The sequence below is a fragment of the Pezoporus occidentalis genome, unplaced genomic scaffold, assembly GCF_034315485.1.
Source record: "Pezoporus occidentalis ecotype Australia unplaced genomic scaffold, CSIRO_AGI_Poc_V1 ctg35, whole genome shotgun sequence".
Taxonomy (NCBI): Eukaryota; Metazoa; Chordata; class Aves; order Psittaciformes; family Psittacidae; genus Pezoporus; species Pezoporus occidentalis.
In genome coordinates this window covers 1,608,273-1,634,048 of record NW_026915483.1, presented here as the reverse complement: position 1 = coordinate 1,634,048, position 25,776 = coordinate 1,608,273, and the positions used below count along the sequence as shown (strand labels likewise).

At 44.8% G+C, this 25,776-nt stretch overlaps 1 protein-coding gene across 7 annotated transcripts in view; it reads left to right on the top strand.

The window, feature by feature from the left end:
* Nucleotides 1-25,776, top strand: part of CADPS (calcium dependent secretion activator) — a 211,260-nt gene that overhangs the window by 106,342 nt on the left and 79,142 nt on the right. For all 7 annotated transcript variants that reach the window (XM_062630216.1, XM_062630214.1, XM_062630213.1 and 4 more), the window contains exons 10-13: nucleotides 5,632-5,740; nucleotides 6,819-7,031; nucleotides 18,095-18,231; nucleotides 23,386-23,573. In XM_062630216.1, the coding sequence (XP_062486200.1) occupies nucleotides 5,632-5,740; nucleotides 6,819-7,031; nucleotides 18,095-18,231; nucleotides 23,386-23,573 (647 nt within the window). The remainder of the gene's footprint in view (nucleotides 1-5,631; nucleotides 5,741-6,818; nucleotides 7,032-18,094; nucleotides 18,232-23,385; nucleotides 23,574-25,776) is intronic.

Below are 25,776 nucleotides of genomic sequence, written 5' to 3'. Positions count from 1 at the left end.
GCAGTTCCTCTCCTTCTCTTGGTCCTGTGCCTTCTCCAGCCCCTCTTTCCCCATTTCAGATAGATGAGCCTCAGTTCCTTCAGTGCTATTGAGTGGTACTGCTCTGCCTTCTGGTACTACTGATTAAGAAAATCATGGTAATACTCAAACTCTTCATGACTATTTCAACAAGGCACCAAAGTGCCAAACTACATGGGAGGCACCAAGGAGGAAAGTGTTGATGGCAGTTTGTCTCTTGTGTTGGTAATGCCTTGCTGGTATGAACAGAGGCTTTGCATGCATGTATAGAAAAGGGAGCTCTGCAGGGAGGGTTCCCACTGCTACTTGGCTTGTGTAAGCCAGGAGAGAAGGGGAAAGGAGCAATGACTGCATTGTAATTTGTGTGGAATAATCCCTCGCACCTTCTGTGTCTGTAGCTGCGAGGGTTGTACAGGAGTGGAGATGATTTGTTTGGGTGTAGTTGGTGAGAGCGGTTCCTTTGTGCCATTTCTACAACTGGGCCTGACCTCTCCAGCATGTGCATTGCTGGGTGGACTTGGTTCAACCCCTCGGGGAAGGTTTGCAGCATGGTATGGCTGGCAGAGCTGGTGCACACGCTCCTCCAGCATGCGCCCGTGCGTTCAGAGGGGATAGTTTTCTCTCCAAATGAATCTCAGTCCTCTCTGCACGCTGCCCACCCTTCTCGTAGACACCCTTTGAGATGAGCAGCAGAAGAGCAGAATACTGATTAGATGTAAATTACATGGCAGAGACTCGTTACTTGCCTAATTTTAAATCCTGAGATATGCAGCGTGAAAGTGATGGCAGAATATGGCCCTGAGCTTGGATGGAAATGGTCCACAACATCAAAAGGGAGGAAAATGCTTCGTAAAGGCAGCAGTAATGCCAGTGGCAGTGGTAAGCCAAAGCAATGGAGCAGTTTAGGGCAAAGTTCTCAGTGACTGGTTAGGAAAGAAAATGTACATCCATCACAGATGTTAGAAGTGTTTCCCAAGTTGCTTCATCAGCTGCCTGAGCACAGCATACACATTTCAGCCAGTTTGCCAATTAGACCCTTGATTGTGCTAAAGCTGGGATTTTTGATAGCTGGCAGAGCTTGCATTAATTCTTTGCAAAGTCTAATGTGCTGTACTGGCAACATCAGTGTTGTTGGTTCTGGTGGGTTTGCTGGTTTTGTGGTAGGAAATATAATGATTCTTAAGGGCAAGTGAATTAATTACATTGAGATTTCAGACTGAATCTTTTCTTCCCATGTCATAACCCCATTTCTGTGCTCTGGCAGCATATGGGAAGTAACACTCCATGGTACCTGGATGACATGTCTGCTGAGTAGCTTGAAGCAGTTTTCAGCTGATTGTGTCTGATGGTGTTTGCAGAAGGTTGTTGGAACCAGATCAAATCTCTGCAGATTAAAACCAGTTGCATTGTCTACGCCTGGATCTATTGTTCTGGTGACAGACTCCCTGAACTCATTATAATTTAGACTAACAGTGACAGTTCCTGCTTTTAGCAAAACTCAGCTGACTCTGGATAAAATGAAATGAAATGTTCAGTAACTCCAAATAACCAACAAGATTTGAAAATAATTCAGCAAAATTGCAGTGTGCAACACCAGCAGTCCTCCACTGTGGTCCTCAAATCAAGGTAAATGACCCGTAGCTGATCCCTATAATCATATTAAATCATGTTTTCAGTTAGACCCTTGCTGGGAATTGTGCATAGGTGGTGATTCTTGAGACCCCTTGAGTGTTGATGATAAATACAAACTGCTTGGAGCTGCTGGTTAGAGATGCTTGTTATACCTGGCTATGGTGTAACATGTCCCATCCATACTCATATCGGATGGCTTCCCATCACGCACTCCCTCCTGCTTGAAGGAAGAAGTTAAGACAACTGCTATGTGCAATTGTTTAGGGCTGAACAGACGTGCTGAGATGTGAAAACTGTTGTTTTCACATTTTCTTCTTTAAGCTAGATCGTTTCCTCTGCTCATTTGTGTCAGGAAAGGGCTCGGGAGGCAACGTACAGCTGGAACCAGAGGACAAAGTCTCCCATCAAAGCAGAAAGCTGTATTACAGCTGGCAGTATCTTAGCACAGTTTCTCTCCCTTGGGACAAAATGCATGCTGTTAATCTAGGAAAGGTCCATTTAAGAATTTAACCCAAGTGGGGCAGTGTTATGTCAACAGTGAGAAAGGGGGAGGCGAATGACTGAGCTTGGAGTGCGAGGCACGACAGTTAACAGGTTTGAGCAGGATCCTGGGGAAAGCGGTGCTTGCTAGAGCAGGAGTCTGGTGGAAAACAAGGACAAAGTCAGGACTGGTTAATACACATCTACTGTGTTTATTAATCATTTGGATTATATAGCTGGTGACAGAATATGGTTGAGTGCCAGGAAAGTCAGATCTAATTTAGCAGCTGGGAATAGTGAACTTTGGCATTTGTCTCCCGCTGTCTGCTTCCCCTTTCCTGTATTTCTTTGTCTTTTTTCCCCTCTTTCTTTTCCTTCTGTTCTTTTGTCTCAAATAATTTCTCAAAGCTTTTTCCCTTTATTTGTAATGAACCAACCAGGGCAGCCCTGGATCATTTCCCTTCTTTTAGTTTCACTCAGTTCAGCTTCCTTAGATGCTCCTTTCCTGGCCCTTATTGAGTCCCTGGATGAAATCCCAGCTGCTTTGAGAGTTTGTCCCTCACTGGGCAGAGATTTCTGCTCTGTCTTCCTTCAGCTTCCTCTCTGTGTTTTTCCAGTAACTCAAACCATCCATCTTGCCCATCCCATCTGCTCGCTCGCTCTCATACTTAGCTACAGTTCAGTGTGAACTCAGCAGGCTGTAAGATTAATTTCTGCCATTAACTGTTTGGCCACTTCTGAGCTTCTACAGAAAGCAGGCTCTGTAAAGCACAATATTTCAGAGGACTGGTGAAAGGCAAGCTGCAATCTCCACTTGACCCTACAGTGCTGTTCAGCAGCCAAGCACAAGTGTGACATACAGAGCTTTCTAGAATCTCATTTTATCGGGTTTTACTTTACCACTGCTTGTGAATGGAAGGAGCCACTTCACACTGGTAGCCAGGGCACCAGCTTCTTGCTGAGCCCAAGCAGCAAATGCCTTAGGTAGCAGGATAGGACAGACAGGCTGGTGTGCCAGTCCTTGAAGTCAGTAGCTCAAGTTGTTTAGGTGCAGGCGCTCTGCCTGGCAGTCAGCTCCTTTTCCAGAGGCCATCAATATCTTGTCTCCTCCTTCCAGCCTGATCCTGGCCTGTGTCATGCCAGGACCTTGGCTAACCCTGAGCCTGGGCTTTGCACTTGAGCTGTGCGAGTAGGGAAGTAGGCTGACGTGAGCCCTGATGGGCCCTGGCTCATCACACTTGGTAGACCTAGCTGTAGGTTTCTGTTAGAAATCTCTTCTAATAATGATGTAGGGCAGCTTCTTCCAAAGAAATCATGTGAATTGTAACAGGAGAGACCGCTTTGTTTTGCTTCTGTCCCAGGATGGCTCTACCAAAGCCTGCTGTCTACATACCTCTTTTATAACTTTTAACATGAGAAGTATAAGCTCTGAAATGCTTGTGTGGGTTTCCATACATCCCTGTTGTGTTGGTATGGTTGGTTTATTGACAGGGATGAAGAATCCTCTCTAGGTCCAAAGATGACAGAAATTATTTTATAGAATCACAGACTGGTTTGGGTTGGAAGGGACCTTAAAGCTCATCCAGCTCCAACCCCTGCCACGGGCAGGGACACCTTCACTAGAGCAGGTTGCTCCAAGCCCTGTGTCCAACCTGGCCTTGAACACTGCCAGGGATGGGGCAGCCACAGCTTCTCTGGGCACCCTGTGCCAGCGCCTCAGCACCCTCCCAGGGAAGAGCTTCTGCCTAAGTGCTCATCTCAATCTCCCCTCTATCAGCTTAAAGCCATTTCCCCTCATCCTGTCCCTTTGTACACAAAGAGCCTGAAATTCAGACTTCAAGGTCAGAGAAGAAACAAAACTACTGAATGAATTTTACCTGTTATTATAGAGCATAGAAGAGAAGAAAAACCCATCAGTTGTATTAACATTTTCAATCAGTGTCAGCATAGGCTAGCACTGACTCACTTCAGGAATGAAATTTATCGCGCAGCCCCTGAAGTTCAGGCTGTCTAACACGGAGGAATCAGATCCTCACCGCTCGGATTGAGATCTCCAGCATCTTCCCGTAAATAACTCACATTCAAGCGTTTATCCAGGAGGTGGCAGCAATATACTGCGAGTGTGAGTGAATGAGCGCTGCAGGAGCCGTCTGAGCGCTGTGCTGTGGGGCACTGGGTTATTTTTAGATTCCTTCGCGTTAATCTTTTTAATTTTTTTTTGCCTTTTGCTATGCATTCAAAGTTCACAGCATAGAATATGCACTGGGGTGCTCCTGCTATTGGTCTGTTACTTGTCAATCTTTCGTCAGCGCTGGTAGTTTTAAGGAGGATGCAAGATGCTTAAAGCATCACTTTTAGTCTTAACTCCCACAAATGTGTTAATGATAGAGTTTATTCTTAGGTGGCTTTTGGAGCTGTTCCTGGAGGAAGGCAGGGTGCAGGCAGGGCTGCTGGGAGCAGGCTGGCAGCTAGCAGAAGCCCATAGAGGGCAGCAGTAAACCGAGCACAGGCTGGGAGATGCTATACCAAGAGATGCGTGCCCTGACTTAAATAAATGACATTTTATTAGGAATAGATGCCACTAAAATAGGTGCTGCATGTGTGTTTGTAGCAGAGCAATTTGTCTGGATTTTGAAGGCAAAATCTCCCCAGCCCAGGAGGATTCCAGAATCTCCCGTCTTCCAGGACCTCTCCCAGCTTCCCCAAAAGGACAAACACAATCCACTGCCACCCACCAGAGTTTTAAAGTTTCCTCCAGAGGTCAAGCAAATGTCCAGACGGATAAAACGACGTCAAGCATCCAGGATGTGACACAACCTTATAAAGTCATTTGAAATCATTTGACAGTAAATTTCCCTGTGAGTTCCTAGCCTGGGGTACGGAGAATCCTCTCCTCCCTGGATGAGCTTCTCGCCGAGCATCCAGATTGCAAGCACAGGGAGTAGAGCGGGGTCTTGATGCGGCCTGATGGCCTCCTAAAGGCAATGGGGAGCCTGGCAGAGCCCCCGCAGCTCAGTCGGCTTCCGTCAAGAGCTTGACATTGAATGGATCGTGTCATGCAGATGGTACCTCAGAGGAGTGAGAGCTGCCATTTACAGCACTGATGACAACAACTGCCGAGATCAGTGGGATCTTAAGATTGCTTTAATATGACTGGCACCTAGCAATTTAGCTCACATTGTTTGTGACAGGGTGTCACTCTTGCACTTGTCTGGGGATGAATGATAGAGGGTTTTAAAGCACAGAGCTTCCTCTTTTGGAGGAAATTAAACCGCTGTATGTACTGGTGCGGAGAATGAGATGCCTGCTGCAGGAGGGTGTGTGAAGGGAGAGCTTTGCAAAAGCCTGGTACAAAGTTTAGTCTGTCTCGGATGGGCAATGACCAGTGTCAAAATTACCCCCCCACCCCCTGTAAACACCCTGTCAGCGTGCAGCATTTGTAAGTGCTTTGCATTGCCTTGTGCTCACCCGGTGCCATCTTAGCTTTGTGGTTTTCTTCAGGTTAGTCAATATACGTTTGCTATGTGCAGCTACCGGGAGAAAAAAGCTGAACCCCAAGAGCTGCTGCAGCTCGACGGATACACTGTGGACTACACCGACCCACAGCCAGGTACGGGGCTGATAGCGTGCTGCTGGTGCTCGCCACACTGTGTATGGCTCGCAAGCGGGGCACTACCCCTTCTCTCTACCCCTGATGCAGCTGAGCTGTGATCAGCTTTATTCTAAATATCTTTATGTTTAGACTCATCATTAGCTATGCATGACTTTACAATAAATTGGTCTAAGGAACTGAGCTAGGAGCTGCACTAGAGGAGAGAAAAACTCATCTCTTCTGGGGAGCCTAAGTGAATTAGACACTTAAATCCCACTGAAATTTGATTGTGAACTAAACGCTCAAATCAGGGAATGATCCTAACCTGTCCTTCAGATTATATTCCTTAAATAAAAGGTTAGCAGCTGTGCCTGTCTTTATGATAGCAAATACTCATGGGATTAATCCAGCGTTTTTGCCTACCCCATTTCCTCTCTGATGGATGTGGGTGAGTGCAAGGGGAAGGGACAGAAAGCCCCCTGGTACCTGGAGGTACCTGTTGAGCGGTGAGACCCTTCTTCAAGTGGAGGAGCACCACGTTTCCTTTATTTCAGTGGAGCAACGTGTTGAGCAAGGTGATTCTTACCATGCCCTGGATAATGGTATCCCCAGTGGAGATGAAAGACCATAGTAGGTTGGTTGTCAAAACCTTTATTCTAGGTTAATTCTCATATTAGGGCAGTGGGAAGGTGGGTGCTGACTCAGGGCCAAGACAGAAATAAGCACATCATACCAGCACCTTTTGTGTAGCGTTAGCACTGATGCACCCAGTCTAAAGGGAAACTTCCCACCACATCCACTCAAACCCCGTTTCTAATGGGGCTTCAGTGGTGCAACTCACATGGGACCTGCACAGACAGGGCTGTAGGTGAGAGAAACAACTCTATTTGTGTTGGGATGTGTTTTAGTAACTGTGATGCAGAGGGTGCTACCTGGGGACCTGGTGGGCTGTATTGCAGGTGAGTTTTGGGAGGGGAATGAACTCAGCTGGGGGCAGTGCAGGGCTGGCTGGGGATGCAGCAGGGGCAGGTAGGGGGAGATCCCCTTGATGGCCTCAATGCTTCCAGAACTCCATTGTTGCTTCCTCTCCTGCCAGGTTTGGAGGGCGGCAGAGCATTCTTCAATGCTGTGAAGGAAGGAGACACGGTGATTTTTGCAAGTGATGATGAGCAGGACCGTATCCTGTGGGTCCAAGCCATGTACCGAGCTACCGGCCAGTCCCACAAACCTGTGCCGCCTACCCAAGTGCAAAAACTAAATGCTAAAGGAGGAAATGTACCCCAGCTAGACGCCCCGATCTCTCAATTTTGTAAGTAAATAAGTTCTCCCAGAGAGCAGAAGTCTTTGATGGGAAGATTTTCTGCACTGATGTAAATCAGTTTTCGCACACGTGTTTCTGACTCCAAAGTGCAGTTTTTGTTGTCATTAAGCTGCTTTTTACATCAGTGGATCCAGTTGAACTGTGTGTTTAGCGCAACCAAACCCAAGAAACAAAATTCCTCAGGGAACTCGTCAGTGAGTGTTTTAAAGTGCAATACTTGATGGAGGAGAGGCTGGGATCTGAGAGCCTGAGACCCAGCTTGCTTTCCGCAGACACGCGTTTCACCCCCACACAATCAACTGCACACCCAGATCAGAGCGATTCATTAGCGCCATTAGCTGTCTATCAAACACATCACGTGCTCAGAACTACAGGTGCAAATCTTGCAAGTATGAAATGCACACACAAAAAGAGGTCTCCTGTTGAATATTCAACTGTAGGAAAGCATATGGTATTTTTAACAGGTTGCTTTGCAGGCCAGTTAGATGTGAATTTAAAGCAATCATCTTTTAAGTCGTAGCTATGCTGCATGTCCTGTGCAGTGATACCCAGTTTGCTTAATTTGAAATTTAGAGCGATTTCTTTTGTCTTGCAAATGTAATTTGATTATAAACCACACGAATGCCTCCTCGTTCATTTTTCCTGAAGGTCTCCATCACACGTCTGGAGCCCCTTTGTTGTGTAACATGCAGCAATTCTGGCTAGTTTCAGCAAAATGTAAGAATTGGTATCATTAAATATAAGTAAAGTAAGGGAAAAGTGTTAAATATTAGCAAATTCTTCAATTTGAATCAGATTTTAAAATTTAAAGTAGCCTCTATAAAGCTGTTATGGAGTATTTTGTTGTAAGAAACCCAGAAAATCTGCCCCTTGTTTATCAATATCGTTTGACTGTCTTTTGTATTGGTTTAATTTCTTCATGTCAGTATAGAAAATAACACTGCAAGACATTCACCTGTACTGTCACTGTTATGGCAGAAAACCTCTGCTTGCTGCTGCTTTGTTGTTGTATTTTGTATCCTCCATGTGCTTTGTATATTTTGGACTCTCTTCTGCCTTGCATTGCTGCTGCTGTGAGTGAGACATAGCATGATGCAGCGTGGCAAGCCTATAGTCAGTATTTTCATTTCAGTGACCCTCGTCCTCTTCATCCCAGTAATGTCACTGACTTCGGGGGTGCAAGGTGTAAAGGATTGGGGTTGCAAAGGAAGGACACCTCTCAGAAAGCCAAAATGGGATGTAGGAATTGGCCTCTTGGAAGTGGGATGTTTACTGGCTGTGATTAGCAGCTAGATCAGGCTGGGTTGTGCTGACCTCAGAGCATTCCTAGGAATTGTATGTCCCTCTGCCCAGAGTGTTTAGTCAACGAGTTCTTGGAAATCACAAGCACAGGTCCTTCTGCTGCTGCTTTTTTACATGCTAAAGCCTTCAAAGTGTAGCAAGGGAGAGCGGCAGAGGGGTGCTGCTATGGCTCCCTCGCCTAACAAGTGATGCTGAAAGGTGCTGTTAGCTGTGTGGTTGATGCTCTTTGCTTGTCCCAGCATGATCCCTGAGGGTTTGGATGAGAGCTGGGAGAGAACATCAAGCTGGGGAATCACCTTTCCCTCCAGTCTTCTCCCATCCCTGCAGACATCAGGCCTGGAGGATTTTTCTGCTGGGTAAATTCCTGATGTTTGCAAAGTTTTCACTTTTCCAGACCTATGTGTGGGGTTAAGTGAAGGGTCTCTTTACCAAACACATTACAATTGCCTGGCAGCAGCTGTAGCAAAGCGTGCCAGGAGTCTGGGGAGGGAAAGGGGATGCCTGAGACCGTGGACCCTCAGGTGTGTTGTCCCCATGCTCAGCCAAGCACTGTGTGCATCAAGAGAGCTTACCCCCTTGCTTAGGTTACCTGGGATGGAGAAAGGGCAGCTGGCTTGTCCTGGTCAATTTGCCAGGGAGCAGCAAAGTCAGTGGCTGAGCCCAGGAGTCCTCTCTGTATCTAACCGCAGCCCAGCACTTCCAGTGCTCATGGTCCTGCCGACAGCGTCAGCCTGACTGTGCTCAGAGCTGGAGAAATGCCACAGATTTGACCTTTTTTTTCCATCTCACTCGCCTGCCAGAAAGCAGGGATCCCTTATCCTTGCTTCTGGTGGAAACAGCAGAGATTTCACTCCATGGGTCCCTCTAAGGCATCTGAGGGGGTCAGTGAGTTTCACTTATGCCAATACCAGTTCCAAATCCATATCATTTGGCTTTTTTTTATGCCACCACCCTCTCTCTCCATCCACATAAGCTGGGCAGCTTCAGGCTCCCCTTTTTACTGCAAGCACCAGGAAACCCTCCTGGCTGAGTTGTGCCAAAGCCTGGAAGGGGGTAACTAGTCAGCTCATCAGTCTGATGATGACCTGCTACTTCAGCATCTTCTGGGCTAGGGTGTTTTGTCCTTGGTCTTCCTTCCTCCTCCTCCCTTGGATCTAGATCCCTCTGACAGCTCTCTGCACAGGACCTTCAACTGGAAGAGGAGGAGGGCAGCATGCTATAGCACACCTTCATCTCAACAGCAAAGGCTACTCATTTTCCATATTTCTGTGTTTGTATGTGGCAATGCTCGTTGCAAAAGTCATTGGGCACAGCAGTTAAAGAATCAGAAACAGAAGTGAGTCATGCATACCACACATGATGGCTTGTCGGGAGTCTTAAGTGCACAAATACATATCTCAGCTCCTTCAGTCTTGAAATTTAAACATATCAAGTATTGCATTTTTAAAAGGGTTTTGGTTTGTTATTGGGGCTTTTTTTTTTGGCTTGGGTTTTGGGGTTTTTTTTTTGGTTTTTTTTTTTGCTTTGAGGTTTTGTGGGTTTGGGGTTTTTTTGCCTGCAGAAAGGTAAGGACTTGTGAGACATTTTATTCTTGTACATTTATCTTTATACTTGTCATGTTTTTTGTGCTTATTAGAGGCTGTGGTGAATGAGGATGTGCAAAGAAGTAAATGTTAGGCCATTTGACGAGTAACTGTTGTTCTAGCTTTAATGTTGTAGCAGTCCGAGATGGCACATGCATGCACATGCAGAGAAAAACCAGCCCTCCGCTCCCATGGTGGAGCTGTCTGTTAAACAGAAACTCAAGAAGAACATATTTTGCTGTTGGGAGAAATAGTGAATTCATTTGATTCCCACCTCTTTTGACTTAGTAAATACCAACTTTGAGCAGCACTCAAATTCTGATCCTGATAGCAGCACTTGACCTTGAAGTGAACAGACAGCTCTGAACCAGGGTGGAGTTTATTTTATTTGCAATTTAAGCACTGAAAAACAAAATAGATCCTGCTATTCATCGATTTTTGTATGACTCTACAATTCCTTTTATGTGGGTGAACAATACCTGTTAGAGTGAAAAGTATTGCTTTTTTTTTGTTTTGCTACAACTTAAAAGAGCAACTCCATTCACGCAAAGCTGTGCTGTTCTCCAGTGTTCGCATTATCAAAGCAAAAACCCCAAACTGTTCTTGTTTACTGTTGGAATCATGCACAGTATTATAGTCAATAATGCTGCCAATGCATATTACACCTTTGGCAATATTTAAGCTTCATAAAAGTGGTTACTTGTCTGAAAGCACCAATCTTTGTTCATTCTGTGTTAGTGATGCATCCAACAAAATTCCCGAACATGCTTCAATGTTCTGTTCTGGTTTTGTTTAAACCCCTTTCTTTTCCACATGAAGGACTGGTCTGTACTTGTTTTACATTTCACTTGTGGCTGTATTTCATTTCTTAATGTCTTGTTTATATTTAATAACTGTTAATCGCACCATATACAAGGAGTTGGTTGTTTTGAGAATGTGTAATGATTTGTTCCCCCATAATACGTAGCGAGGTTTATTGAGCTGCTTAAGAATTTTTTCAGCTGTAAGTGGTTTTTTTTTTTGTTGGTTGGTTTGATTTTCTTTTAAGTTTTTTTTTTGTTTTTTTTTTCTCATTCTTTGCTTGAACCCAAATATTTAGCTGCTAGGTTAGGGCTCCTGTCTGCTTTCCTGAGCCTTGTTGCTAGTCTTTATGTTATTCTGGTTTGTTCCTTCTTACCCTGCTAACTTCTAGCTGGACTCAAGGGTAAGTGCTTCCCTGTAGCTAGCACAGCTCAGATAATCAGAGTAGATTATCTGACGTATGCAATGTGCTTTTTTTTTTTCTTTCTCTTAAATCTTTCTCATGTTTAGATTTTGTAGTACAAACTTTCCATGTTATTTTCCTGAATTGAGGTTTGAAATGTAAGTTTCCATACTGAAATTGGGATGCATGTGATGTTTGCATAATTGCCTTCTCTCCCTGGCTTTCACATTGGCATCAAGTGATCCTCTTAGTAAAGCCAATCATTAACATTTCTATTTTTCATTCCAAGATGTAAATATTAATTAACATCACAATAAAACTGTCAATAATACCTTCTTTTGTTTCATGGAATTTACATCTAGTTGACTGCTTCCTGCCTGAAAACAAATCATTTTGCACTCTGACAATATCCTTTCTCTCCGTGCCGATGATTAGCTTGGTGCAGCGCACCAGCATGCGGGGCTTACCCATGCACACCTCAAAGCACAGAAAGGCAGGGCAGGAGACCCCAAGAGACCTAGATGAGGTACAAGACTCCACAGGAGCCCCAAAAAAAAAACCTCTGGACGTGCCTTGCGAAAACAAGTCTGAGCCATCGAGGTTTGATAGTTCTTTTTCCCCTAAGCTCAGTAGGGGATAATCTCGGCAGCAAGCAGCAGCACTCTGGGTCAGGTTTGAAGATACTGACCCTCTCCAATTTAAATACACAGAGGGATGCTGCTGTTCCCTAAATGATCATAAATTAGTTTTCATGTGGGTCTCAATCGCCAATCAAAGCAATGCTTGTTAAAGAATAACCCAGGGGAATTATTATTTTAACTTTTCCCACTGGAATACTCACTTTGAAAAAGATAAAAGCCCAAACTGATGCTGTAAAAGAGCTTCTCCTTAGTCTTTGTTCAGCCTTAAAAACACCTGGTACAAATCCTTTATTGGTGTTAAAAGCTGTTTCTCTAATACCTGGTGAGTGCCTGCTTTCCTTAGGAGGGAATAGCATCAGTGGGTCATGAGAGCTGGCAAATATGTATCTGGAGTATCTGAATGCAATTATGAGAAGGAACAGGCGGTGTCATTCCTCCTGGCCATCAAACAAGACTTCTTTTTGTTTCTTCTTCCTCCTTTTGTTTCTTTTTTTCTTCCCTTTTTTATTTGTGTGTGAGTATGTGCGTGTGTGTATAACTATCCCCCGGGTAGCAGGCAGAATTCCTTCTCAGCAGACACTTTCTTTTTTCTTTCTTTTTTGTTTTTTTTGTTTTCTAAATGTTTGGATTTCCAAAGAGGATTCTTATCAGACTTTACCACCAAAAAACACTAAAACCATAACCAAAAAAGTTCAATTTGATGGAAATACAGATTTTTGCCACTTTGAAAGAAAGAAAGAAAGAGTGAATGAATGAATGAACTTGGGTCTGGCAACATTACATGTATTTGCACTACAATGCATTGCTATCCTATTAGATTCTTAGTTTTGTGCTTTAATTGCTTTACTTTTATTTCTTTAGATAGTTAGAGATATCATGAGAACGCTGCTGTGTCTTCTGTATTGTCAACTTGCAGATGCTTCATTGCAGGAATGCAGAATTAAAATGTTAATTCAGTTCTCACATAACTTGCATGAATTTAAAGCTACCCTGTAAATCACTTCTACGTGCTTTAAGAAGCATGGGACTCTAACTCTAAATTCACAGGTTTCTGCAGTCATCCAATTCAAAATATTTTTAAATAGTTATAAAGATGCTGTGAAACAATGTTTTTTATTATAAATAGCTGTTCTAAAACTGTGCTTTTAACTTGCCACACAAGGAAATATGTAAGTGCATACTACAAATTCATATTCTTTTAACTACTAAACAGATAACTTAGATTTCAATGCAGTGCTTAGTGTGTCTGGTGATTTACAGGAACAGTCATAATCGTTTATTAGAATTGTAACTCGAGCAGAAAATAATTTGTTTGCAGCAGGGGAAAAGCCATAAAACACAGGAATAAACAGCCAATTAAATTTAGAGCTATCTTCTAATGTGGAATAATAATGTGAAGGGGGAAAGAAAGAAGAGCTTTTAGCTATCCAGCTGAGAGGCGAGTTCAGCCCGCTGCCGCGGCTCATAGCAGGGAGGAGGATTGCGGAGCCCCAGACACACACACACACACAGACATACACATCACTTTGCAGAGGTGGCGATGCCACAGAGCACGGCGAGGAGGGGACTTGCTAAGTCACCAGCCGGCACTGCCAGCAGCTCCCGCACAACCAACAACCTGGCATTTAAAGTCCTGCTAAGGGTTTGTGTTTCCCCTCCCCTCTAGAACACTGGTATTTGCTAGTAAAGCCTCTCACTCCACACGGCCAGAGAACATGAGGTTTCTAGGTGCTTCCCCTATATACTTCTTTAAGGAGAGGCAGCCCCAGTGTGCCCGTTAGCTCTGCTGAAGCGGAGATAGAAGGAGGGGAGCACACAGCTGATGCAGCGGGCACACTGGACAAGGCTGGAAAACTTCTCCTGCTTTGCCCAGCCAGGCCAGTGAAGAGTTTTCTAGAAATATCTGTAAATGAATAGCTGCCATCAATCATTGTCATTCCTTTATTTCATGTCTCCTGATGAGGTTGACTAGTGTCATTGTTTGTTACTGTCCAAACCACATCTTCATTCTTGTAATGTCAAGCAGATATGACAAGCACACATTTTCCAGATGAGTAAGATACAAAGTCACCTTTTAATTTACAGTTGTCTGGGGTTTTTTTGTTTGTTGGTTTGTTGGTTTTTTTTTGGGGGGGGGAGGTGTTTTTAATAAGGAAACGTATTGTACAATTTCCTGGATGTTCAAATGCCTTTGGTACTAAATCAAAGTCACTCGTTAGCAAAAAGGAATAAATCTGGAGCAAAAAATTCTTACAATAAAATGGCTACCTAAAGCCTTTTATAACAAGAATTCTTTTATGGAGCTTGTCCCCCGCTATTAAATTCACTGCTCTTAGAGCAAATTCTGCCAAAATTATTGCTGGAGCAAAAGAAATGCAGAGGGCAGGAAAGAACATTTAAAAAAGAAAAGACCGGGAGCTTTGACGGTTTTGTCTCTTCCTTTGTAAATAACAGATCAAGAGAAATACAGCCCTCAGAGGACCAAATGGTGGGACAGTCCTTTGGTTTTCATTATTGTTGTTGTTGAAATCTTTGTGTTCCTGACACTTGCAGATATTTAAGACTCTGATTTCAGATGCTTGTAGGGAATGTGTGTGTGACAGGGGGCTGGTTACTGGAGTAATAAAATGCAAACTGGATAAAAATGAACAAAATAAACCCAGCAGTACTGAAGAAAAGACCATAATGTAGGTGACCACGCGTAATATGAAAGGGCAGAGTCTGCAGTTTTCCAGAAGAAAGGCTTATGGAGCCTGTGCTGCCCGTTAGCCTTGCTGGCAGCCTCCTTTCCTTCCGAGACCACCATCGAACACCTTTCAGCTGCAGTTGTGTGCAGCTTGTCTAAATATGCAAGATAACTTCTGTGGGCCTGCAGCAGCATTTTGTCTGCGGCCCCGAACAAAGAAGCACCAGTGAGCTTGGCACGGCACCTTGGGAAGGGATTGTAAATTACTGGAGCATCCTATATCTTTCTTTCTTTAGTTTCTCCTTTCTTGTTCATTAGAACAACAGAGTAGGGTCATAAAATCACCCGTATTTGACTGAAACAGTTAAAGTACTTACAAATTAGCTGTACAGTTGGGGGTGTGAATATTGGCCATTCTCATTTTGTACTTTGTTTAAAATCTCATTCAAACTGTACAGGCCATTTTGGAAGAGGGTAGATTATGCATAAAACTTATTTCATATGCAGATGTTGTCATTATTTTAAATCACAGATTAGCTGTCAGAAGCAGAGTAATGATATAGTTAGATCCTTTCTTTTCTTTTTGTATTACCTAGGAAGTTTCATGCCTTTGATGTAATTTGATTTCCTGTAAATGGATTCCAAAATTTCAGTTTTTTTTAAAGCAAATCTGTTGGAAAAATCAAAATGCAATAATAAATTGCAGGTTGCATAGGGTGTAGTTTTCTAATTATAAGGTGAGTTTAGGATTGCCCTTTTTAACCTGCTCCTAGTTATTCTTAAGCATTTCAAGCATCTGGCTCAAGGCAGATATTCCATGTAAGAGAAATACATGTGCGTGTTACCATTCTCTAATGACATCTCCAGTTCTCACCAGGCCAGCTTTATCCCCTGAGTGGGTGATTTGCATCCACCCAGCTCTCACAGTGCAAAATGGTTTGACCGTGCAAGAACTGTGGTGATGGGCTGCTGCAAGGAGAGCTGTGGCTGGTCAGAAACCCATGTTTTAAACCACTGACCAAGCAGAAGTTGTGCAGCTCATATGTTTTGGTCACTTGAGCTCATGCAGTGCTGTGTCTGAAGCTTCTCTTTTCATGTGGTTGCACTGAGGTGGGGAGATTTGGGGTAGATGGGCTTTTGAGCAGGATTGCTCCGTAAGATGTGGTTTTAAAGCGATCAATGCAACTAAAATGGCCCCTGATTATGGACAGTCCTGAAGCCTGTTTAATCACTGTGTCTGTTGTCACGCCTGGCAGAGAACTCTCTGTGCCCCTGCCTTGGGCAGGGAGATCTTAAAAAGCCCAGGACCAACCCTCACCTTCATGGAAGCAAGCAGAGCCTCAGTTGGTTCACACCAACCTGAGGTCTGTTCTGTGTCTACCTTTGCTCAGAGAACATAAAGTGGGGAAAAGCTTATTAGTCTGGAGTAAAAGTATCCATTTCAAATATGCTTTCTAGCACATATGCTCAAAAAAGTTCACCAGCTAAAGGGCTAGAGGACTCTTCAAATTTCCAGCTGATTTACTCAGCTCTAGGAGCAGCTTTGGCTGAGCAGGAGGATTGACAGTGTATCAGGGCTCCTAATTGAAAAGTAATAAAATCTCTGAGTGAAGCTGGCAAATGAAGGCCTCCAGCCAATTTGTCAGCTTGCAGTCAACTCCGAGGAGCCGGGCAGAGCAGCAAGCCATTAAAAATAGTTTGATAATAACTGTTAAAACATTTTGTGGACACTAGGGGTGGAATCAAAACTAGCATAGATAAACTCTTCGGGAGTGAAGGCAGTCACATCGATCTTGGCCCAAAGGGACAAAGATGATGGGGCAGAAAGCTGTTAAAACAGACAGAAGCTGGTCCATACTGTGAGACCCGAGGCTGGTTGGGCTTTGCATCCCACACTCAAGGATGCTGAAGAGGGGCTGGGGAGGTGATGGTTGTGCCTGGCCCCTGAGCCAGTCCTTGTGCTGCCACATCGCTTGGCACCATCAGCAGCTTTTATGGACCTATCCATGGAGGCAGAGGGGAGGATTTAGGACTGGAGAGGAAGGCAGAAGGTCCCAATGCAAGGAGTAAAACAGGGGAGCAGACCCTCAAATATTAACACAGCTATAGGAAAAAAAAAAAAATATCAGTGTTTATTCAGCAGGGTTTTCATAAGGAAAATTGCCAGCTACTGCTGAATTAAGTACTGCTAGCAGCTAATTGAAATGTTACATGTTTTAATTTGTCTGATTTTTTTTTTCCAGTGGGTGATGTTATTTATATAGTTTGTATATAGCTAACGACAGACTATACAGAAAATGTAAAGATTGCTTCCAATGATCAGTAGTATCCGAGAGCGCAGACATGAACGAGGTGTTTAGGAAGACATGCCATCCTTCATAGCTTAATGTTAAATAGTAAAACACATCTAATAGAACACTGTCTCATTGTCATTTAAAGGTCTTTTTATTTTTTATTTTCTTTTTAAATTAAGGTTTTTTGTTGTTTTTCTCTGGTAAAGAGGGATTTTGTTTTAAAACAAATACAGTTACCATATACTGCTCTTGCAGGAAAACTGCATTTTTGTGTCCTTTCAGCCACATTGTTCCAAGGCCACCCAGTTCCCCTAGGAGGCTATAAACAGGGGAAGGATTTAAATCCTATTTTCTTTGTAGAGGATTTGGCAAGAGCCCATATAGTAGGAAGCTGAGCACAGACAAAACCGAGTGAAAGGTGTCCTTTAATTCCCTGGCCGCTGGTAGAACAAAGCCTGCTCCCAGCAGGGTCCCGGCTGGCCGCACCCAGGCCGGCTTGGCGGCTTCATTTCAACTGCTGAATTCAGTGTATTTTTAGTTAACCATGTTGAGATTAATTAATTAGCCCCTAGGAGTTAGTGCCCGTAAACGTCACCCAAAGCAGAGAAGTGTGAATACGTTGAGGCTGTTAATTCACCCAAAAATGGCAGCTCGTAATCCAGGCAGAGGAAATGCAGTCCCTCTGTAGGGATGACTGGCAGCTCCGGGTTACTGCCTCAGTGACAACAAGCTACATATCAATTTAACTTCTTAGCGATGCTTAAAAGAGCATCTTTTGATTTCGGTGAGGTAGCATTTAAAGTTGCCATTAGGGGAAGGAAAAATTGCCGTGGGGAGACAAACATTGGCATTTGGATAAAGAACAACATAACTGGTCTGATACCTAGAAAACCTAGTAAATGTAGAGGAAAATGCTACAGCTGCAACTTCATTAGAATGGCAGAATCTATTATAATTAACCACAACTCTCTAAATAGGAGCTAATTTACTTCTGTGAGCCAAAATTCTGTTAACTCGTAGCGTATTGTAAGATGCAGGGCGAGTTCTTGGGTTTATGTTCTGGTTTGAAGTACAGAGTAAATGTGCTATAATGAGCAGTTGACAATTTAATTCTAAAATTTTTTGCCTAAATGCAACAAGATAGTCCATAACTGATGCAAGTTGACAATGGGAGGTGAAAAGTGTACTGTGTAGCCTGCAAAGAGAGAAGTTAATGCCAATGTAGGGAAGAGGATTTAGCTTTCATGCTTCATACTGTATATTTTTTTCTGTTGTATTTGTCAACTAAAATGTCTTATATCTCTCTAAATGGTGTCTTTCTCTATATGTATAAACGAACAGATGCAGATAGAGCTCAAAAGCATGGCATGGATGAATTTATCTCTTCCAATCCCTGTAACTTTGACCACGCTTCACTCTTTGAGATGGTTCAGCGCCTCACTTTGGACCACAGACTTAATGATTCCTATTCTTGTCTGGCAAGTATATTCTTTGGTCTCTAGTGATATAAACATCAAGCAGCAAAGTCAAAGCTAGTGCGAGTGGGGGCTAATCCCCCTGTTGCTGGAAGATTTACTTCTGTTAAGACCAGGTTTGAATTTGGCCCAGAGGTATTTTCTTTTGAGAGGCTACCTGCAGTGAACTGACTGCTGTTCTTCTCCAGTTGCACTGTCTCTATCGTTTCTGTTTGCAATGCTTAAACTGTTTCTTCCTGCAAAGTACAAACTCCAGTGTGGGGATGTGAAGTAGAGAGCAGTGTTTTGCAGCCTCCTACACTGCCTTCCAGAGTCTTCTGGATGAAAGAACAGGGGAAAGATGACAGTCTGGTACCACCTTTCATGTCAATGGAGTCCCACCAGGAATAACTGTGACCCAGCTTTGTGTCTCTTTATAAGCAGAGATCCTAAGCAGGTAATAGATGGAACTAGGTGGATAACTGCAGTGATGCTGCAGCCTGGCCATGCTCACGTAGTCGCATGCCCATCCTGATTATTCTCATAAGCACAGGTTGCAGCTCTCAACCCACTGCTGTGTAATGTGGCCTATGGGACAGTGGCACTGAGATGTTCCAGGACAGCTTGTAGTCTTTGGCTGAGGTGCAGTGCTTGGGGCTCTTAGGTACTGTGAGGGTTTACATGGCGAATAACCTATAATACAACTTGAATGAGGAGGATGAAGAGGCTCTTAGTTTTTGAGAAAACAATAGGATGAAGCCTTTCTAGAGGGTCCTGAAATAGAGGTCCTGTCCTGAATGTGGCATGGAACAGATCCTGACATGCTGCCCTCCTAGTGTTTCACAGAAACCTCCGCGCTGGGGTGTCTTCATGGGCTCCTTCAGCAGAATGACCACCACATGCTGATAGCCTTCATCTTCTGCCAGCTGTGCAGCCCCTGGAGCTGGGGCTCTTGAGTGGCTTGCTGTTAAAAGCAGTGACCTGGGAACAGAGCTGAGCAGTTGGTGATGAGGCTGTCAGTCTCAAATCCTGTCCTTCATATCCACCTCCACCGTGGGCTGGTCTCCTCAGAAAGGCTGAGATCCAGGAAATGCCATTAGCAGTAGTGAGTTGTCACCTTCCTGATGAGAGGCAGGGCTAGGAGGAACGGTTGTGGACATCCCCTGAGGTAAGGATGGGGTGGGGGAAGGCTGCAGCGTGCACTTTAATAGCAGATACCCAAGTGGTACGAGTAGGCTTGACGGGAACATTGTCAGACCTGCAGCAGGTTTCTCACCAGTTCCATCGAGGTCTTTGCTCGGGCAGGCAGTGAATTTGGCATGCAGCTTCTGCTCCCCACGCATGGCTGACCCTAGGAAGACCATCCCCATTCATGCATGTCTGACAGGTTGGCTTGCAGCTGGTTTGTCTCTGTGCAGTCTCGGGCCTGGTGAGAGTGGCCATTGAATTAAATTCATGGAGAGGTGCAAGGCCATCGCTGAAAATGATTAACGATGTTTCTCTTCAAGAAACCCACCAGCCAAGCTTCTGTTTGTTATCGAGATGTTTAGGCCTCTGCTGGAAGCCTCCGGAGTGCTGGAGCTCCCCTCAGCACCAAGATTTGTGCCTCTTCAAGCGGAGCGTCACCAATTAACCATCTTCTTTCAAATCACCCATTGCAGAGTGTTATAAAGAAGAGAATAATGGCCTGTGTTCAACTACACTTGGATTTCACATGCTTCTATACATATTTTGCTATGGGTTTGTCCTGATTATGGCGTAAAAAAAATCAGACAGACCTCAAAATTTGAGTTCAACTGCAGAGAGCTCCTATTGCTCTCACTGTGTCTTTGGGATGTTGATGATACCACTGTGCTGGCTTGCCTGGGTGAGCTGTGAGCCCATGGTAAGCCTGCTCTGTCCACTGTGTGTGCTGCTGGGCTATTGTTATTCTCCCCACAGGACATTCCCATGCAAGGTCCCACAGGGTTTTACTTTGTCACACCTCTTCTTGCTTGCAAACATGGACATGGGGGTGCCAGGGAAGACTTACCCAGGCACAGTGGCTTACCCTGACACAGAGGATAACTCAGCATCGCCTTCTTCCCACGGAGCAAGGTTAAACGACATTATTACAAGCCCACTCACTGGCTGAGCCAGGCATCCCAATGAAAGCAGACAGGCTGCTGATGCATCTCAGGTATGGCAGAAGTGGTGTTTCCAGCCAGAGAGCACTGTGCTGGGGAAGAGGAAGAGCATTGTTTGCAGAGCTTGCCGAGGGCTGCTGCCCGTCATCCACACACTGGTAAAGCAGTCACACTGACAGCTCTTCCTGGACTTTTGGGAAGAGTATGCAGCCCTTCCAGCTTGTTACTTGCCCCACACACTCGTGGGTCTTCATTCTTTTCACTTGGACACGTGTTGTTTCTGAGACTGCCCTTCAGCTCTTCCTAACGCTTCCCAGCCCACTGCTGGCATCCTGCTCACACAGCCGGGTTCCTGCTGGAGCTGTATTGCCCATGATGTGTCATCATCATGGGATTTGGGTAATACAGCGTGGCATGTGCAGAGGAAAGGTCATCTTCCAGAGTGCCCAGCCTAGCCGAGATGATGTGAAGGAGTCAGGTTCAAAAGCCTATAAAGACCACCACCAAAATGAAATTGTTTTGGTTTTCCTATGGTAAATGGGAAAATTCAGGTATTGAAAAGTGAAAAAGCAGAAGCTGCATTTGTCATTAGAGGAACTGCCAGTGTTTCACCAACCCTGACCAAGCATGGCTCTACCCAGCTCCAGAGCTCCCATTGCACTCTCTGCTGGTGCTTGGGACGTGTGCCCCCTTTTCAGTGCAGTTCAGCTTCTTGAACACCATCAGTCGAGCTCCCTGTGCTCTGCAGCCTCTCTTCCATTGCCCCCTCCAGGTTTCCTCATCCCACTGAAGACCATCTGGGAGACCACGCTGAGCTACACACACCTTAGCTGCTCTGGGGAGAGACACCCGGTGTGTTATCACTATCAGCTGCGTTTGCCAGACTGGCTGGTTGTCAGCTGGTTGCGCCAGGCAAATCTTAATCAAGAGCCAGGATCTGCCTGAAGATCTGGGGGATTTGTCTGAATATCGCCTTTCATCAAACCTTAGGGTTTTTTTCTGGGCTGTGGGAAGCAGCATTTACTGCTCCTTTGGAGCCCCATTCAGCAGCAGGTTTTATATTTCCTACCTCTGCCATGCAAAAGACAACCACCTGGTCTTCCTGAGCTCTGGATCTCTGCACCCACAGTCTGCTTGCCTGTGCTCTAACGAGGTATGAGGCTCATCACTGAACCTCTGAGCTTCTGCTCACACTTCCCCTCACTTAGCCATGGCAGCAGTCTTGAGTGTTTGTCCCCATCCCTTCTGTCTGTCTGAGGACCAGCACTTCAAATCCCAATGCAGAGGAGCAATGTGGGGTGCTCCAGATCGCTGCTTCCTGCTTCCTTCGCCCTGTAGTGAAGTTAGTGCCAGCCTTTCCACTGATCTCAGTGGGGCCAAGATTTCACCCTCTTAGGGAGGACTGAGTCCTTTGTAGTATTAGGTGAATACAACAATTTCAACTGCATTTTTACCCCTGTAACCAAATACACACATCTTTCTATTGTAGAGCAATCACGGCATTTCTGTGTTTTTACCAAGCCTGATCGCCAAAGGTTTGTGTGAAGAGAGACAAGGTGAAGAGACAGTCCAAAGATGTAACAAACAGGCAATGAAAAGAAATCTGGAGTCAAGCATAATTCCACCAACCAAAAAAAAAGCAAACAAAAATACCGTTAAAAGCGGTGGAGGCAAATATACCCTCCCAAAAAATAGCCTTCCAGAGTGCCATCCCATCTGCATTGTTCTGTGTCTTCATTTTGAAACGTGCACTTCTAGTGATCCCAGCACTGTAGCTACTCCCTATATCTATCATTTTCCCCTCATTATTTTAATTCTTTTCTCAATCTGTTTTGGAGTTGGCCCAATAAGGATGAGCAAATCCTTCTCTATGTCTTTGAGCTCTTAATTGATATTTCTTCAACTCTTTTCAAAGCAGCTATTTTGGCATCTAGAAAAGATTTAGTGTCATCTGAGTGGTAGAAAATATATTTTAATCTTTCACAGCAGTGTTGTTTCTAAGATGTAGCATTTGGGGTAACAGATGGGGTGGCAAAGAAGTTGCCTATAGGGGCAGTGCTCTGCCTCAACTACTCTCCCGCCCGCTGCAGGAACTTTTCAATTAAACGATGAAAGATTTTGCAGCTTGATGCATTCCAGAGCTGCGTCTTAGCAATTGTTTAGCACCCAAATTCCCATGTAAATATTGATGGTTTTGCAGCGTTTTGAAACGCAATCTACAAGATTATTCTTGTTCTCACTAGCGCCTTTCTTGAAGGCAGAGGCGCTCTCCGCTTCAGCCGTCCTGGGATGTTCATCAGAGCCATGCCCTCTTCGGGAAGGGCATCCTCCTCGGGAGCCCGGACATTGCACCACAAGCCGTGTGTCACCAGGCCCTCAGGACTGACACACAGAAATAGTCTGAGGTTTCCGGATGTGTAAAGAAACCCTGCCTGTGAGCAGAGCTTCCCCTTGCTTCGATGCCGAGGAGGTGGGCAATGGTGGAGCGTGTCACCAGTGGTGTGCAGTAAGGACGGTGGGAAGCGTCCCTCTCTGGTACTGTGGAGCTGCCTTCCTCCGTCTGCAGGACATCTTTACCTGCCAGGTGCAAGAGAAGCCATTGTTCAGTGTAATCCTCCATGCTCTCCCACAGATCACTCTTCTTGTTCCTGGCCAAATGTACGATCCCATCCCTGAAATGAGACTACTGTTTCGCACTGTTTATATAACCAAACCTTTGTCATCTCTTAAAGGTGTAAGCTTTTTTTCCCCTTTATTTTTTCTTTTTTTGCTAGGTACTGATATGAACTGGCCTAACTTTCCAGCATTTTAAATGGCAATTCCCTTTAATGGTAGCACAATATGTTTCTGTTAACAGTTGCTCTGATTTTATGCTGTGTTTGGGTGATGATGTACAGACTGTATTGTTTAAGTGACCTCTCTCCTTTTTCCTTAATGTAGCCTTAGGTTTCTATTTCTTTTATTAGAACAGTTGACCACTACGCGTCCAAATCTGATAGCCTTTGTATTTAATAACTTATATTTAAAATCAAGTCTCTTTATTTCTAAACAGGGCTGGTTTAGTCCTGGCCAGGTCTTTGTGCTAGATGAGTATTGTGCACGTAATGGAGTGAGAGGCTGTCACAGACATCTCTGCTACCTCAGAGATTTGCTAGAGCGCGCAGAAAACGGAGCTATGATTGACCCCACCTTACTTCACTACAGCTTTGCCTTTTGTGCATCACATGTTCATGGCAACAGGTAAGGAATTCTTCTTGGCTAGCAGCTCCCTGCCAGCAAGGGATGACTTTGTCAAATATAGGTTTCCTTGGATAATGCACAACAGTCCCCAATTTGTTTTCACCGTGGATGTTTGGCAGCAGCACTTCTAGTGGCATAGTCGGTTTGTTTGTTTGTTTCATTGCTTGTTTAATGTAAGCAATAAAAATGCATGTAAAGGGTTCCAGAAATGAGGGGTTTTAACTTTCTTACGCAGGCACCTGCTAGATGCAGTTCTGGACACAATAGAGTTGAAGTACGTGTGACTGCCACGGGTTGAATAAATAGAAGTAAATGATACACTGTGCTGATTTAATTGCTGTGTGAGAAGATCTGACAAGTTGCAGCAGTGAAATTTTCAGCAGTATCAAACTTCAGTGTTCAGAAGGGCTTTAAGCCCTTGGGGCACCCGTGTCTCATTTAAAGTGTGTGTGACGTCAGTTTGGCAATAGCTTAGACATAACTGAAGGTTTTATCTTGCTCTGTTGCAAAGCAATTTCAGTTTCATTCCTTTCTCTCGAATGTGACAAACCTTTGATGGAAGGAACTGGAGCTGTGCTTTTTCCTTTTCTATTTGCTTTGTTGACAGCTGTAGCATCTATTGCAACTTCTTTTTCTGCTGTTTCCCTGTTAAGTTGTATTATACACTTTGAGATATCACTATCTATCCTGCATATGCTGCTGAAGAAAGGAATGTTATAAAATAATTACATGTTTTCATAAACCCTCTGGTAAATACCATCCTGAATTATGACACACATTGCCCAGGTTTCACATTGCAAGGCTGCTGCTTGCTTTTGCAGTTACTTTCATACATCTTGTCATGGAAACCGAGTTTTTGCTTCCTTAGTTTCTTTTTTAGTTCTTACTTTCTTTTGCCTGTTCGTTCCTTCTTTGCCAATTGTTCTTTGATTTCAGTTGTTTCAGTTTAGTTTCCTTTTGATTTCTTTTGAGTTTTTTCATGTTTTCTTCTTGTTTCTTTCACTTTTGCTGCTGGCCTTGCCCCCCGTGTTTCAATCACTCCCCCAAGCCAACACATGGCAGAATTACTTGGTGGGTCACAGCCAAGTGCAGACGGCGAGGGGGGCAAAGTGTCTCATGCCTCTGCTGCTGAAGCGGAGACAAAAAGGGATTCCAAAAAGGAGTCCAAAAAAAGGAAAGAGTCCAAATCCCAGCCGAATCCAGAGCCGAAAAGGTAAGTGAAAGCGGGCAGTGCACAGAAGTGTGTTGTAGAGGGCACCGGGCTCCTCCACCACTGAATACACTGGGCAGCTGGCATCCCTCTGTTGTGGCACCAACATTCAGGTCTTGCACTCTCCTGGGCGTTGGATGGCATTTGGGCACCCGAGTCCCATAGGGGTCAGGGCCTTGAGTTGTAGATGTGTGTTTAAGTGATGGCTCATGCAGCGTGTGATAGGACTGGGTGGCTGAAACTGGCTGCCCCCATCACCCCTCTTCCATCGCAGGGCTCAACCCAGCAGGAGCCTTTTGTGGGGACAAGACATGGTTCAAAGCCCATGTGGCCCATAACAGAGAGGAGGTTGGATGCCAGTTACAGCTACCCCTTGTACCTCTTCACAGGGCCCAGCACACCCAGAGCTGGAGCTTCTCTTCATCAGGGTTGGTGGCAGGAGGTATCTGACAGTATGAGCTAAAGTGTTACCTCACCATTCCTTTCCTATGGGGCTGGAAAGCTGTGGTCTCAGGAAAATGTCTTGCTTTGAAACCCACATGGTGTGTGGACCCCAGTCGTGCGCCTGTGCTGCTGCACTGTGCTGGGGGACTGCTGGGCACTGCCAGAGGGGCAGCTTGGTCTCAGGTGAGCTGTTCGAGTAACTCATTAAAGATGTTCTGAGAAAGGAATGAGGTGTTTTGCTATGCCATAGCTGTCTGTGGCTGATGGTTGGCTTCACATCAGAAAGCTGAAGGTTCATATTCCTTCCTGGTCACTGCTGTTGCTGGGGATCACAGGGAGCTCTGTGCTGGATCTGCAAGGGTGTGGTGTTGTGCCTTCTCACCTAGGGCAGACTCTGTGTAACGCCTGGGAGTTTGGTACAGAAACTGCAGTGTGTGTTTTCTGTCTTCTGCTATCAGGAGGTCATGAAAATGGACTACAGAGAAAACACAATGCCGTATCTTTTGTGTCTACTGTAAGAAGTCTGAGTATCTGAGCGGGACAGTCATG